The 15,352-nt window shown below is 47.4% G+C and overlaps 1 protein-coding gene across 2 annotated transcripts in view; it reads right to left on the bottom strand.

The window, feature by feature from the left end:
• Nucleotides 1-15,352, bottom strand: part of IRAK2 (interleukin 1 receptor associated kinase 2) — a 58,104-nt gene that overhangs the window by 16,721 nt on the left and 26,031 nt on the right. Inside the window, exons 3-9 of one of the 2 annotated variants that reach the window (XM_044253013.1) lie at nucleotides 14,367-14,477; nucleotides 9,053-9,177; nucleotides 6,968-7,162; nucleotides 6,820-6,884; nucleotides 4,182-4,296; nucleotides 2,137-2,246; nucleotides 245-440 (exon numbers count right to left, since the gene is read on the bottom strand). In XM_044253013.1, coding sequence (XP_044108948.1) covers nucleotides 245-440; nucleotides 2,137-2,246; nucleotides 4,182-4,296; nucleotides 6,820-6,884; nucleotides 6,968-7,162; nucleotides 9,053-9,177; nucleotides 14,367-14,477 — 917 coding nt within the window. The remainder of the gene's footprint in view (nucleotides 1-244; nucleotides 441-2,136; nucleotides 2,247-4,181; nucleotides 4,297-6,819; nucleotides 6,885-6,967; nucleotides 7,163-9,052; nucleotides 9,178-14,366; nucleotides 14,478-15,352) is intronic. The other variant, XM_044253014.1, reaches the window with a different exon arrangement.

Consider the following 15,352-nt stretch of genomic DNA (forward strand, 5'->3'; position numbering starts at 1 on the left):
GCTGACACCAGACACTTAACCGACTGAGCCACCCAGGGTGGCATCTTTTATTAGCATCTTTTATAAATGTACTATTCTTAGCTACAGGCTGCACAAAATACGCCCCAGGCCATAGTTTGCCAGCTCTTACTTTACTTCGATGGACTATATCTAGGGAGCTCTATTATATCTTCTGCTTACAAAGGAGCTGTTGGAAGGACAAATGAGGACAGGCCCAAGGCCAGGCGGAGAAGGGAGCTCTTACGATTCCACAGCTGAAGATGTCTACTCGTTTTGTCAGCTGCCCCACCCTGATGAAATCTTCCGGCAGATACGCAGCTGAGGCCTGGAAAAGATGAGTCTTCATCATGGTGTATCTTGACCTTTTGTTGTCAGGACACAGGTGAGCCATTGGATGAGCCAGCTTGGGGGTGAAGGTTTGGTCTAGCAAAACATTGGAGCTGTGGAAAAGAAAGCAGAGAGAACTTTCTCACTTGGAGCTGGACAGGAAGAGATTGCCATGGAGACCCTTTCAGAGAACAACTTCACAATTAGCAGCAGTGGCCCTGGCAAGTTAAGAGTCACTTTAGACCCTCTGCCTGGATTTTCTGAGCTGGTCCCGGTGAGGCAAGGGGGTGGAAACGCACTTCCACCAGCAAAGGAGGACGGAGCCAAGATTAGTTGTGCTGTCCCAGGAATGGCCTTTGGGGTGGTCAGCGAGGTACGGCCCCCCTGATCTCCACAGATGTCAAACCCTCATCAAACTCAGCTTGCCTAAACCGTGGGCTATGCAGGCTTGAGCCCCTCTGACACTGTTGTGAGCCCTGGCTCTGGCCTGACTGACTTGAGTCTAAATGCCACGATCCCTTGTGATGGGTCCTGCCCAGATCATGGGATTATGAAGAACAATAAAAACATTCTTGGACCTGTGGGAGTCAACACTCTCAGAAGCTACTTCAAAGGGAAAAACAAACAAACAAGAAAACAAATTACATGGATAAAAATAATCAAACTAACCCTAAACAGTTGTTTAAAAAATAGACATCAGGGGTGCCTGGGTGGCACAGTCGGTTAAGCGTCTGACTCTTGGTTTCAGCTCAGGTCATGATCTCAGGGTTGTGGGATTGAACCCCCCACTGGGCTCCACGCTCTTGGGATTCTCTCTCCCTCTCCCTCTGCCCCTCCCCCCCCCACAAAATAAATAAATCTTAAAAAAAAAAAACAGGCTTCAATTCCAATATCCACTATTAGGTGTAGTTAAGTAAATTATGGGCCAATCCCTTCAACAGAAAACTAAGAAGTCACTAAAAATGATGGCATGCCACATGAGGAAAGATTTGCCTTGTTTAAATAAAAGGGTAAGAAAGAAAACATGAATTGGTAAGCAGACACAGTGCCCCCTTAGGGTTAGGACTTCTGTGTGGGCAATGGTTGAAGAAGTCAGGACACCAGGGCCAGAATGACCTCTCACCCTCTCACCCTTTCATTTCCTTTCTTGCTATTACAATTGTCTGTGTAATCAAGCAAGAATCAGGGAGGAAAAAAGGACAAGGCTTCCACTAGCCAAATGGAAAACTTGGAGGAAGTATGAGTTCTATGGTTTCAAGGTCAGTTATGCCAGATTTTCTGGTATTTTCTGGAGTCTCTCCATGCTGCCAGTCCCCAGACAGGACTCTTGTTGTCCTCATGTCCCAGGGAGCATGGTGCTAAGATACTGGGTTGCACACCTACCCTGCAGGAAGCTTCCCTGACATGAATTGCTTTTACCAACAGATACATAAGCAGGGGGTGGGTGTCCAGGAAGATGCTGAGTGAGGAGCTCAAAATCCTAGGGGCCTTGGCCCAAAGCTCCAGGATCAGGTCCAGACCAGCTGCTGGGTTGGAAGTAAAAGGCATCAGGGATGTGGGGTATGCGCTGGGAAAACACCAGCTCAAAAAGGCAAGCACGGTGACAGGGAGGCAGTGTGTAGGGACAGCAGAAACCCGGAGGTTTGAGGGAATAACAAAGAAAGATAGAAGAGACCCAGGAGAGGTGGGGTGGGAGTAGCCATCCAAGGGCAAGAGAGACCAAGGGAGAGGAAGGGGCGCAGGAATGTGTGTGGCTGGACCCCCGCAGTGCAGGCCCTGGGCAGGGTCCTGAGAGACCCCCTCCCCCACCTCTTGACATTGCCATGGATGATCTCCAAGCTGTGCAGGTGCCCCACAGCACGAAGCAGCCCAGAGCAGATGCTGGTGCGCTGGGGCCAGAGGAGGGCGTCCGTGCCTCCCTAAGTTAAAGAAAAAGAGGGAGAGAATCAGTCACACCTCTGCCTTTTCCAAGTCCCAATTAGCTCCCAGCTCCCGTCTCTCCTCCAGACCATCCCATCCTCTGTGAGGGGGCTCAACCAGCATGGTGTACTGGCAGGGTACCATTCTGACATCAGGAGACCTCGATGTAAATCCCAGCTCAGACACACATTAGCTGTGTGACTCTGGGAAAGACGCTCAATGTCCCTGAGCCTTGATTTCTGCTTTAGCTATAAAATGGAAGTGTTAACCCCATGCCTCTCTAGGGTTGCTCTAAGGACTCAGAGGACAATATGGTAGGGGGTATATGGTATATGAGTATACGGTACACACCTAGTATGGTGCCCGCCACACAGTGGGTGCTCAGTAACCTGCAGCTGTTTTTATCACGACTATACAGTGGCAGGTCTGGAATTTTCCTCTAGGAGGGGGCTCCTGGGAGAGGGGATGAGGAGCTTGTGTTAGCACACTAAGCACATGGGCCTAATGGCAATTTTATGTGTATTTGGGGAGACTTCCTGGGGGCTGGTGGGGATTACAGGGTGAGCTAAAACCCTCGCCATCCCCCAGGCACTGTTGTTCTAGGACTGAAACTCCAGGCTCAATCACTACTTATTTTTTAAGCCCCATCATAGGTCCCACATCCTCTGAGGGCTGGCCTTGCTCATAGATTCCTTCTCAAAAACTCTGGAATTTACAGCCACATGAACCCTGTTTAAATTCCAGCCCTGACACCTGTCAGCTGTGTTCCTTTGGGCAGGTTGCTTTGCCTCTCTACGCCAGAAACTCCTTTTTTGGAAAACGGGGGGATACCTCTTGAGTTGTAGCTAGGCCTGAAGGGGACAAGTGTAAAACCTTTATCGTGGTGTTTTGCACACAGCAAGCGTGTAGCAAACCTAAAAATCATTATTATACCATGAATAACTGTTTTGTCTGGTCTCTGTTAAGGGAAGCAGTAATTCTCTTGTAGAATAAATCTTCCTCCTATTTGAGGATTTTATGGGAAGGAGATTGTTTTTAAAATTGTAGTTTTAGGGGCTCCTGGGTGGCTTAGTGGGTTAAAGCCTCTGCCAGCTCAGGTCATGATCTCAGGGTCCTGGGATCAAGGCAGGGAGCCTCCTTTCCCCACCCCCCACCCCCACTCTACACCCTGCCTCCTTGTGATCTCTCTGTCAAATAAATAAATAAAATCTTTTTAAAAATTGTAGTTTTTTTTTCCCAAAGATTTTATTTATTTATTTGACAGAGAGAAATCACAAGTAGATGGAGAGGCAGGCTGAGAGAGAGAGGGAAGCAGGCTCCCCGCCGAGCAGAGAGCCCGATGCGGAACTCGATCCCAGGACGAGACCATGACGCGAGCCGAAGGCAGCAGCCCAACCCACTGAGCCACCCAGGCGCCCCTAAAAACTGTAGTTTTAATTGGTATTATGCTCACATGCTGTAACATGCAAAACGTACTAAAGGGCATAGAATAAAAATTCCTCTCCTTTCCCACGCCCTAGCTACCTAGTTCACTTCCTCAGAGGCAGCCAAGGTACCAGTTTTTTTTATCTCTCCAGAGATAGCCCATAAGGACACAAGCAAATAGCTATATAATAGAATAGCATTTTTAGCAAATAAAAATTTGCTTCTACTTTTCCATACTCTGTATCTTTTAATTACTTTTCTTGTCCTATTGCCTTGACTATCACCCCCAGAACAATGTTAAATAAAATTAGTACTATGGGATACCTTTGTCTTGCTCTCGTCAAATAATTTTTTCATAGGTTTTTATATGAAGATGTTTAGCCAGATCTTATCTATTCCATCCTAACTTCTCTCTAGATGTCCCCTCTCCCCTCTGGAAGTCCTTAAACTTTGAGTCCCTAACTGGATGCTATCTGGTCCTGTTCTCTGACCATGACCCAGCCCCTTACCTGACCCTGAAGTCTGTCCTGTAAAGAGCCATTTGCCATGTACGGGTAGATCAGGCTGCAAAGCTGATTTCCAGTGCAGAAGCCCAGCAAAGGTAAGACGTTGGGGTGGCAACATCTGAAATCACATATTAGTGCAGAGGTGAGGAGTCAGAAAGAATAAACAGACTGCTCTAATTCCTCACCTCCCACCCCTCTTCTGCCCCCTCTACCCATGAGGTCACCAGTGAATTCCCAGATACCAAATGCTCTGATCCCTGAAGACCCAGTACCAGGGTAGAGAGATTAAAGCTGCTTACCTTCAACAAGCGTGAAGTCAAGGAGCTCAGGCCTACCCTACCTCAGTGCTCTGCTGCACAGAACACCCAAACCAGCCCATCTTCTAGAAACAGAGGCTTAGAGGTTAAGGAACTTGCTCACGGTCATGACCAGCATGCAGGGAAGGCAGGTTCAGATCGCAGGGCTGCTGGGACTCCCAGGACTGGGTTCTTCCCTGAAATCCTCTTCTCCTAGGTTCTGAGTCACTGTTCCCTCCTGACTCTCTTCCTACCTCTCTGACTGCTTTCCCCTGGCTTTTTTCACCAAGACTCTCCTCCTTTGCCTTCCTCTGAAAGCTCAATACCCCCGGCTCAGCTCATCATCTTGTTTGATCAGCTATGTCTCCAGGTATCTCCCACCTCTATGGGGAATGCTCCCCAAAATCTCTCATTGCAGCCCCTTCCTAAGCTCTAGAACTGAATGTCTGTTTGCATTCTGATGCTCAGGTGAAAAACTTCAACTCAACAGGTCCCAAACCCACTCTGTGCCCAGTTATTTGGGATAATAAATCCCAAAAAATCACCTATGCAGTCTCCATGCAGTTTCCTGGAAACCTCCTTACCTCCCCACCTAAATGGTCAGCATTCATGGTCATAAACAGTTTTCCAACTGTCCCCTTCATTTACCCCTCCTCCACCCTGAGTCAGAGCCTGATGGGTGCTCCGCAGGACTATTATAATGGACTCCTGGCCAATCCCTCCTGTCCTCCTCCACTCCCCGCAGGCCATAATACTGCACTTTTCATACTCACGAGAGTCATTTACACTCAATCTCTTCTGGACCATAAACATTCCCAAGGCAGGGACTGTGTATCTTCCCCTAAGACCAAAAAAGGCCTTGGCAACCCACAGCTGCCCAGTCAATAAATGGGATGTCTGTCATCTCAGGGAAGTACTTTGCAAAAATGGAAAGGGGAATTATACTTTAATTTTTTGATTAAATATGTGTGTGCTTATTCATACACAGGTACAAATAGAGAAAAGATTAAAGAAAATATATTGAAATACTAACACAGAAGTAGTCATTTATAGGTACTACGGAAAACAGGTGACTTTTTTTTCCTTATTTATTATTTTCTTTAACTCTTAAGACACTCTACACTAATCACACATTCCTCGCCCAAGGCTGCATGTTAGCAGAGAGCAACTTGCCAAGGTTGAATGACAGCGGGTGTCCAGCGCCTGACAGGTGCCGGACAGGCTTTTGTTAAATTCATCAGTCAGTGATGGCAGAGCCAGAACAAGTCTCCCCACGTCCTTCCCGTTCTTTCTGCCAGTCCCCTGCCAGCTCCGGGACAGGCAGGCTCACTTCCCTTCTCAACCTCAGTTTCCCCATCTGTAAAATGAGCAGGTTTGAGGAGGGCTTTTGAAAATCTTTATTGCTCAGGACTTTATGGCTCAAAATTTCTCTGTCGGGGTGCCTAGGTGGCACAGTCAGTTGAATATCAGACTCTAGTTTCCCCTTCGGTAGTGATCTCGCTCCACTCAGAGTCTGCTGGAGACTCTATCTCCCTTTCTCTCTTCCCCTCCCTGCTCTCTCTCAAAATAAAGAAATAAATTTAAAAAAAAAAAGTCTCTGCCAAAGGCTAGACAGTAAATATCTTAGACTTTGTAGGCCAATATGGTCTCTGCGGCAACTACTCGACAGTGCACTATCCCACACAAACAGCCAGAGAAAAGACAGAGGTAAGTGTAACTGTGTTCCAGTAAAACTTTATCATGGACATGGAAATCTGAATTTCATATCCTTTTCACGTATCATGAAATCTTCTTCTTATAATTATAATGGAGACCCCATTCTTAGCAATCAGACTACACACACACAGGCATGGCCTGATCTGGCCCACTGGGCATCATTTGCTAAGTCCTACTCTAGGGCAATACCGTTTTGAGATGGATTTGCCATTGGAGTTGGAAACAGTAAATCTCTGACCATCTTAAAAAAACGGGATAGAAACAGATTTCTTCCACCATGGAAGGAAAGAGCTGGGCCAAGTGAGCCAAGAGAATTTGATAATTCTAATCTATGAATATAGGGGCTTCATAGAAAAAGCATGGACTATGAAGCCAGACCAACCTAAGTTCAAATTCTAGCTCTGCTACTTACCAGCTGTGCGATCTTGGACAAGACACTTAACCTCTCTGGGCCTCAATTTGCACATGTACAAAGCAATGCTGATAGGAGCAGCAATGTTACAAGGTTCTTATGAGGATTCAGTGAATTTTTACATATGGAATTTTAAGGCATGCCTGGCACGCAGGAAGCACTATATCAAGGTTAGCCATCATCATTAAGTAAAGTATTTTCCAAAGGGGAGGATTACCTGCGACAAATTTGTACCTCTGCCTGGAAGAATTTTTCGACTGATCCTGGACCTGAGTAGGCCACCTGTGGGAAAAGACCATGACACATGAAAATCCAAGCTCGCCAGTAGAGCTTCCTCCCCTTACTTGAAACCAAGAAGTGCTCGCCTCTCTGAGCTTCTTGAAGACAAATGGCGTGCCATGCCTTTGCCCTTTGTAGATGTCAGCAAATGTCCCCTCACTGATTTTGTGGTTTTGGTTGAAGTTATCAGTTGCCTGGACCACGTCTGCCTCGCTCCAGAAAAGGCTGTCTTCAGCTCGGCTCACAAGTGTTTCCTGCTTAGGAATGGAGGTACTAAAACCCTGGGAATGCAGACAGAAGAGATGCAGATTAGTATGGGATTAATATGAAAACTATTTTTTCCCTACTACCTCAGGGAATCTTAGCTCATCAAAGTTGAAGAGTTGGGGGAGTTCATCTTGTCCAGTGAGGAGAAACGGTCCTTTATAGGACATGGATAGGGCCCGCTCAAATCCCAGCTCTGCCTCTAACTGGCTCTGCGACCTTGGGGAAGCAGCTTAACCTCTCTGAACCTTAGTTTCCAGAGCAGCAAAAATGCAGATAACCATAGTACTCTGGAGCGTAATCCTGCAGATCAATTAAAATGTGAATATATATTCCTGGCACATGGCTACGGTTTTTGCTTTGTCTTTTTCCCCAGTTTACAAAAGTGAGAACCAAGGGGGTCAGAGAGCTAAGGTGAGGTCACACAGCTGGTCAGCAGCTGAACTGGTGCCCCGGGTCCTACACATGGTATACATGCTGGGAAGCAGGATCTAGGTTCACACAAACAAATGCAATTCTGTGTGAGTCTCTGAAAAGCAGCTCTCCCTCAGTCACGTACCTTCTTAAAAATAGGTGTACAGAGGTTTAACTTTTTTTAAGTTATCTATGCTCTTACAGACAGTTTTTGAAAATTAGAGGGTGAATACCATCCACGATCCCATTATCCACTGAACTGCTAGGACAGTTTAAAGTATTTCTTATAAATTAGATCACAGGATTTCTTTTTTTTTTTTTAAGATTTTATTTATTTAAAAAAAAGATTTTATTTATTTATTTGACAGAGAGAGAGAGAGATCACAAACAGGCAGAGAGGCAGACAGAGACAGAGAGGGAAGCAGGCTCCCTGCTAAACAGAAAGCCTAATGTGGGGCTCGATGCCAGGACTCTGAGACCATGACCTGAGCCAAAGGCAGAGGCTTAACCCACTGAGCCACCCAGGCACCCCAGGATTTCTTTTTAAAATCAGGATCATGCCATACACATAGTTTTGTCTTCTGGTGATTTCACTTAACACTATACCATGATCAGTCCACCAATTAGTAAATTATCTTTCAAGATTAGTAATTATGTATTTAAAAACAGAACAAAAACATGCTTAAGTGCTTGTCTCCTTTATGGAAGAGTCTCATTAACCAGACCCATGTAGCATTGGCTTTTCCGCTAGGCACCCTGCCCAGGATACTTTTAGAGGCCCACAAAAATGTTTTGATTTTTTTAAAAGCCAGAAGAATAAGAGTGAACTTTTAGAATCAAAGAAATTGTTTTAATTTTTTAATACAGCTTGGATTAGGTTCATCTTTGTGCAGTGCAATTGTAAAATATAATCCTTTTTTTTTTTTCATGAAGGAGAGTAAAGGCCCAAAAAAGCAAAAGTATCTAAGACCCTAAAGGTCACATACCTGGACCCAAGTCACTGCAAATTCGGGATAATTCAGACATGTATCGGGTGGGAAAGGGTTAGAAGAGAGGTGATTTGTAAGCAAATGACTTAGTATACATGTAACCAATATGTTTTGTGGGGAGAAAGATATCATGTATCAGTTCCCATCAAACACAAAGAATGGAAAAGCACACTTAAAAACACGTATTCTTGTAAAGGGCATCCCCACTCCCAGGGCCCCAGGCCCTAGCTGCATTGATAGCCTGCGTTTAGTCTTGGAAGCTTGGAGTAATTCCTTTCTCCCTATCCCCTTAACCCCTAGCCCCCATTTTGGTCTTTTTTTTTCCTTCCCATTTTATTCATTTATGTCATCTCTATACCCAACGTAGGGCTCGAACTCATGATCCCAAGATCAAGAGCCGTAAGCTCTCCTGACTGAGCCAGCCAGGAGCCCCAGCACATTGCATTTTTGAGTGGGAGCCACAAGCTGGGGGTTGGGGGAGGAAGGTGGTATTCCCAGATTTACCTTTGAATCGGATGAAACAGGAAAGTCAGTTTTTAAGGAATGAGGGTCATCTGCAGAAGGAGGCGGGAGGTTGGCTCTGGCTGGAGCACGCCCTGAAAGGGAGGGACCATGGGTCTGGCTGTGCCCTAGAAAGGAGGAAGATAGGAGGGGTTGGCAACCAGTTCCCACACCAATTTCTCCTTCATTCCACAAACACTTTTTGTCACTAATGACACCTGCTATTTCCTGACACCCCCATGGGCCAGCCTATACGCTCCTCATGAGCCACCTTAGTGACGCTCTGTGACAGCCCCAAAGTTTGGTTCCATATATGATTCCCACTGGGCCGGGGGAGAAGTAGAGGCACTGGAGGTGGCTACTGGCTCAGGGCCACTCAGCCAGTAAATGGCAGGGCCAGGCTTCAGATGGACATCCGTGTGACTTCCAAGCCCTACTCCGGCCCACCTCCCACACAAAGAGCAATGAAGGACACAGAGGTGATTAACAGCGGAGCCCGCCTTCCAGAAAACTCCATTGCAGCAACAATGGCAATCACCAGCCTCCAAGGGCAGACGCAGCAGAGAGGCCACCCAAGCAGGTTGGGAGGCCAAGGAGGGTTTCACAAAGGATTTCAAAAAAGTGGATAGCGGGCACTGAAGGAGTAAGACTGACTATGGGGAGTTATGAGAGCAGGCAAGCCCAGGCATGCAGAAATTACTCAGGCATGCCTAGCTAGCAAACACCACTGTCACACAAGGCCCTGCTCTAAATGAGTCAGTGTGTTAAGTCTCTTAATCATGATGACAATCCTAGGAGACAGGTACTATTACCATGTTCTCTTTATAGATGGTGAAACTGAGGCAGAGAGAGGTGAAGAAACCTTTCTAAGGGCACTCAGTCAGTGGCTCTAGAGTCCATGGTTTTGTTTTTTTTGTTTTGTTTTGTTTTTAGGCAGGCTCCATGCAGGGCACCCAATGCAGGGCATGGAGCCCAAGGCAGGGCTTGAACTCACAACCCTGAGATCAAGACCTGAGCTCAAATCAAGAGTTGGCAGCTCAGCTGACTGAGTCAATCCAGCATCCCCGGAATCCGTGCTCTTAATCCCTTAGAGAATGAAGAAGATTAGGGAGAGAGAGGGCTTGAAGAGTAGTTTGGGGTCACGTAAAAGCCAGGTTAAAGAGGTGACATTTCGGGACGCCTGGGTAGCTCATTTGGTTAAGCAGCTGCCTTCAGCTCAGGTCATGATCCCAGCGTCCTGGGATCGAGTCCCACGTCGGGCTTCTTGTTCCGCGGGGAGCCTGCTTCTCCCTCTGACTCTGCCTTCCAATCTGTCTGCCTGTGCTCACTCTCGCTCTCTCTCTGACAAATAAATAAATAAAATCTTAAAAAAAAAAAAAAAAAAAAAAGAGGTGACATTTCTTCGAGGGGCACCAGAAAAGGATTAACCTGAACACTAACAAGGCAGTCTGGAGTCTGATGAATTAGAGTGGGTGCAAGCCAGGGTGGAAATGGCATGAGGGACGAGCTGTGGTGGCCGATCCACGCAGGAGCAGGCCTTGGCCAGAAGCCAGAAGCTTCAGATGTCATCATCTGGAAACTCCCAGGTGGCCCCAGGACTGGGGTGGCCTCTGAGTAACTGGGCACCAGCCCTCCAAGGGAACCTCGCCTTGACCCCAGGGTTGCTGGCCCAAGCCTCCTATTTCAGGTATTTCTGGTTTATAACATCAGGAAATGAGGGATTAATCTGGAACTTTGGCCATAAAAAAGAAAATTAATTCGGAAGACTGAAAATAGTACCCTGATGAAGCTAGAATCAAGCTTACTAAACTATCAGCCGAGGCAACTGATAAAACAACGCTCACCTAACGCCGGCTAAGCCTCTTTCATCCTCACAGAGCCCAAGAGGAGGGGCAGCCTAAACCTCTCTCTGAGTCCATGGTTCTAGACCTCTAGACAGCTAAGAGCCCCACCACACTCTCAAATCCATGCCCACATCCACCCAAGCTTCTTAACGGGCTGTTCCCCTGTGACTAAGTGTGGAGGGGACAAGAAGGGGAGATCCACAGCCTTGTTCTCCCTAAAGACACCAGGGGAGCCTGCCTTAGACACTCCCACCCAACCTGCCCACCTTCTCTCCTTCACCCAGACCCCAAGCCTCCTCCAGCTTCACCCAGCTCCTTCCCTATTTTCTCTCAGGCCTTTGTCCTGTGAAAATCCTCCTGCTTCTCAGGTGATCTTGTCCAATACAGGCCTCTGCTGGCCAGCCCAGAGACCTCTGCTGACACACCACTGCTGCCTCTAGCCACACCCTGCCTTCTCTCGGCCTCGGCTCAATACCCCTGGCTTGGGTCCCCAAACTGTGGTCATGTTCATCTCTCTCCTAATTGTTAGCTGTGTCTCTGTGCCGCCTCACTGTGAGTGACTTGATGTTTTTCTTTCAATCTGCTTTAATTCACACATGATGTATTTACCCTTGAAATCCCCAGAGTTTTTTATGCATGAGATATACATCTTTTCTAACATCCGAGCTCTCTTGAACCACGGGGATCCAGGCTCCATGCCCTGGGGACCGCTGCTCTAGACTACTCCATTTCCCTCCTGTTTCCCCCCTCAAGTTCTGCCCTATGCTGGCCCCACCCAGAGCTGGCCTCAGGACGGGGTTCTCACTGTGTGGATGGTCCCTCTCCCTTTGCCCATTGACTCGCAGGCCAGCACTGGCTTCACATAAATCATGACTTTCTGGGCTGGCTTGACGCCTGGGATTCTCCTGAGGTTGGGAGGGTGTCACCGAGGTCTGCTCTTGTGACATATGAGGGTTACTAGTTGAAGGAGGAGCTCTTTATCCCTGTGGTTTTGGGGAGAAAATGAATGGGATTGGAGCCAATGCCACAAAACTGACAAATCAGATAAGAACTAGACTTGCTTTGTAAACGTTTGGTGGAAGCCCTGGGTCAGGGAAGACACTCAGCTTCACACATGTCCTTTCCAAAGCACTCACCCTCCATGTGCCAAAACTTTCACTAGGGAAAACATTTCCTGCAGAGTCTTTCTGGAATGTCAGCTTTCCCAAGCAGAATACACCAACTCTTGTTCTGCTGGGCTGGGTCACTACAGGCATGAGTCAAGAACACTGGGGAGGGAGGTTGCTGCATCCTGCCCTGGAGCTCCCCACCCCCTTTGTCCACATCAGTGCAAAGACCTCTCCAGATGAGGCTGGTTTCTGCAGTAGCCCTACATAAGGAACACCAGAGTTGGTAACCCCTATCCCCTCCTCCATCTGGGCCAGCATTCCCCTAGAATTTCCCTGCGTTACTGTAATGTTTCTCTTTGGCCATCAACCAGTATCACCTTTGCTTGAGGACCACTTTCCTTTATCTTTAACTGCTGATCACAGTTCTGCCCTGGTTTTTGTTTTTTATCTTTAGCTACAGTTAACAGTTCAGACTTCCTGGCCTAGAATTATTTTCCCAGCTTCAGCCTATCTGGGGTGTCCAGAACACTGCTAATATTAACTAACATTTGATGGACACCTAATGGTAGCAACACATAGTTGCCATAGCAACTATGACACGTTGACATAGTCTCTCGTTACTGTGCCTGATTTTTTTAAGATTTTACTTATTCATTTAGAGAGAGACAGCACACGTGAGTGGGAGAGGGGCAGAGGGAGAGAGACAATCTCAAACAGACTTTGCACTGAGCGAAGAGCCCAATGTGGGATTCAATCTCACAACCCCAAGATCATGACTCCCCGAAATCAAGAGTCGGTCGCCCAACCAACTGAGCTACCCAGGCACCCTTTTATCTTTTTAGATCAAGAAATCAAGGTACAGAGAAGCTAAGTAATTCTCCTGCCAGAAACTGAGAGGTGGGATTCAAATACAGGTTTGTCTAATGCACACACCCAGGTGTGCTCCTCTAGGCCACTGCTGACCCCGGCTTCAGGAACAGCATCAATGAACTGAGATTTCTTGGATTTGGGAGCTTCAGCTCACCACTCGGAACCTACAGCAGAGCAGAAGGGAGGTCAGGCACCCGGGGAGAGGTGGTGAGAAGGGACACACGGGTGCAAACAGTGTGAATAATGGTACCTCTCCCCCGAACCGCCCCCCTCGCCCGACACTGCCCCAGGGAAGCCATCTGCAGGCTGAGTCCTTCCATCATTTGACAAACTGTCCCCAAACCCTTCCCTGGGCACAAGGGGGTGGGAGCCCAATCTGAAGTGGTCTGAAAGGCTCTGGGACAGCACTGTGGTTGGTGTTAAGGACAGAGGCATTTAAACCACACCACTCAGATGCGACTTCCTACTCTCGTGACCTTGAGCAAATCACCTCAGGTGCTGTGGAACAAAGCAGCAGATGTGTGAGGGGCAGAGGAGAGGAAGGTGGGGAGGTGGGCAGGCAGCACCAGTCACCACCCCACCCACACAGCTGCCATGGGCAGTACAGAGTGGAGAGGTCATCAGGTTCTCAGCTGGAACCAGCAGCGGGACCCACCTGTGCTTGGGACTCAGGAAACCACAGGGAAAATACCTGGGTCCCACAGCATGTGACCTTAGCGGGCTGTGTAACTTCTCTATGCCTCAATTGCCTCATCTGTAAAATGGAATCACCATACCTAACTTGTACAGCTAACTAATTTAAAATCTTTAAAAAACAAAAACAAAAACTACAACAAAAAATAGTAATAAGCAGTTTATATTCTGTTGGTATCTGACTTTTTTTTACTTTTTTTAAAAGATTTTATTTATTTATTTGACAGAGAGAGAGATCACAAGTAGGCAGAGAGGCAGGCAGAGAGAGGGGGAAGCAGGCTCCCCACTGAGCAGAGAGCCAGATGGGGGGCTCGATCCCAGAATGCTGGGATCATGGCCTGAGCCGAAGGCAGAGGCTTTAACCCACTGAGCCACCCAGGCGCCCCTTTTTTTTTACTTTTTAAATTAAATATATTGTGAGCATGTCTCCATGTATGTATATACATCCACAACATTTTTTTTAAAGATTTTATTTATTTATTTGACAGACAGAGATCACAAGCAGGCAGAGAGGCAGGCAGAGAGAGGGGGGAGGAAGCAGGCTCCCTGCGGAGCAGAGAGCCCGATGCGGGGCTCGATCCCAGGACCCTGGGAGGCAGAGGCTTTACCCCACTGAGCCACCCAGGTGCCCCCATCCACAACATTTTTAACAGTATTGTATTGTTCTGTCATTAACTTTACCATCCTCCTTGTTATTTTCAATTTTTTGCTATTATATGCTGAGCTGAATATCCTGATAGATAAAACATTTCCTTAAATACATTTTCTTTAAGTTAAAAAATTTAATTTAATTTAAAATACCTGGGCCTGGAAAGGAGACTGGCCCCACAGACGGCCCCTTTTCCTGTGCTTCTTCAGTGTTTCTTACAGAAGCTGCCAACGGCCCTCCTGGCTTCGCAGCGTCTGGGAGGTCTAGGAAAGAAGACTTGATTTCAGGAACTGGTTTCCATGAAGCAAGGTAGAAAGACAAAAAGCAGCTAATACTCAGTGAAGTGGGAAAGCCATCAAGAGGTGGGGTCTACAAGTCAGAGATCCGGGCTCTGTTCCTGGCTCCATCTTGAATTCACTGTGGCCGGGTAAGTTCTTCCCCTCCCGGCCTCAGCCTCCCCATGTATGTACTGGGGACACATGACAATTTCTTGTGATGGGTCCAGCTCTGACATTGAGTCACCTAAAACTAGCTTCCAATCCTACCAGCTCTGTGACCTTAGACAAGACCCTCTCCTCTGAGCCTGTTTCCTCAGCTATAAAGTAGAGAGGGTTGGGATGCCTGTGTAGGTCAGTGGGTTAAGTAAGCATCTGCCTTCGGCTCAGGTCATTTTCCCTGGGTGCTGGGATTGAGCCTCGCATCAGGCTCCCTGTTCAGTGGGGTGTCTGCTTCTTCCTCTAACCCTTCCCCCCACCATGCTCTTTCTTGCTCACTCGCTTGCTCACTGCTCTAGCTCTATCTCAAATAAATAAGTAAATAATCTGGAGAGGGTGCCTATCTAAAAGGGTTGTTAAGAGGAAGGTAATGGGAACCTAGACTTGGAAGAGCTTTTCATTGACTATACATTTCCCCGAACATGGGAGGAAGTTATACATCTTCACCCCACCAAGTCCCTAGGGGAGCCCCTACATAAGAAAGCCTGGTGGTCCTATAGCTTCCCCTTCCACAAGCATGGAATCATGTCTTACAGATGGGGATCCTGCAAAGAGCCCCAAAGAGCACTAAGCATGCCACACCCAGCTGTGCAGCCTTCAAATCCTCACAAGCTGTTTGCATTTCATCCCCACTAGAAATAGGG

Source organism: Neovison vison, chromosome 6, assembly GCF_020171115.1.
Source record: "Neovison vison isolate M4711 chromosome 6, ASM_NN_V1, whole genome shotgun sequence".
Taxonomy (NCBI): domain Eukaryota; kingdom Metazoa; phylum Chordata; class Mammalia; order Carnivora; family Mustelidae; genus Neogale; species Neogale vison.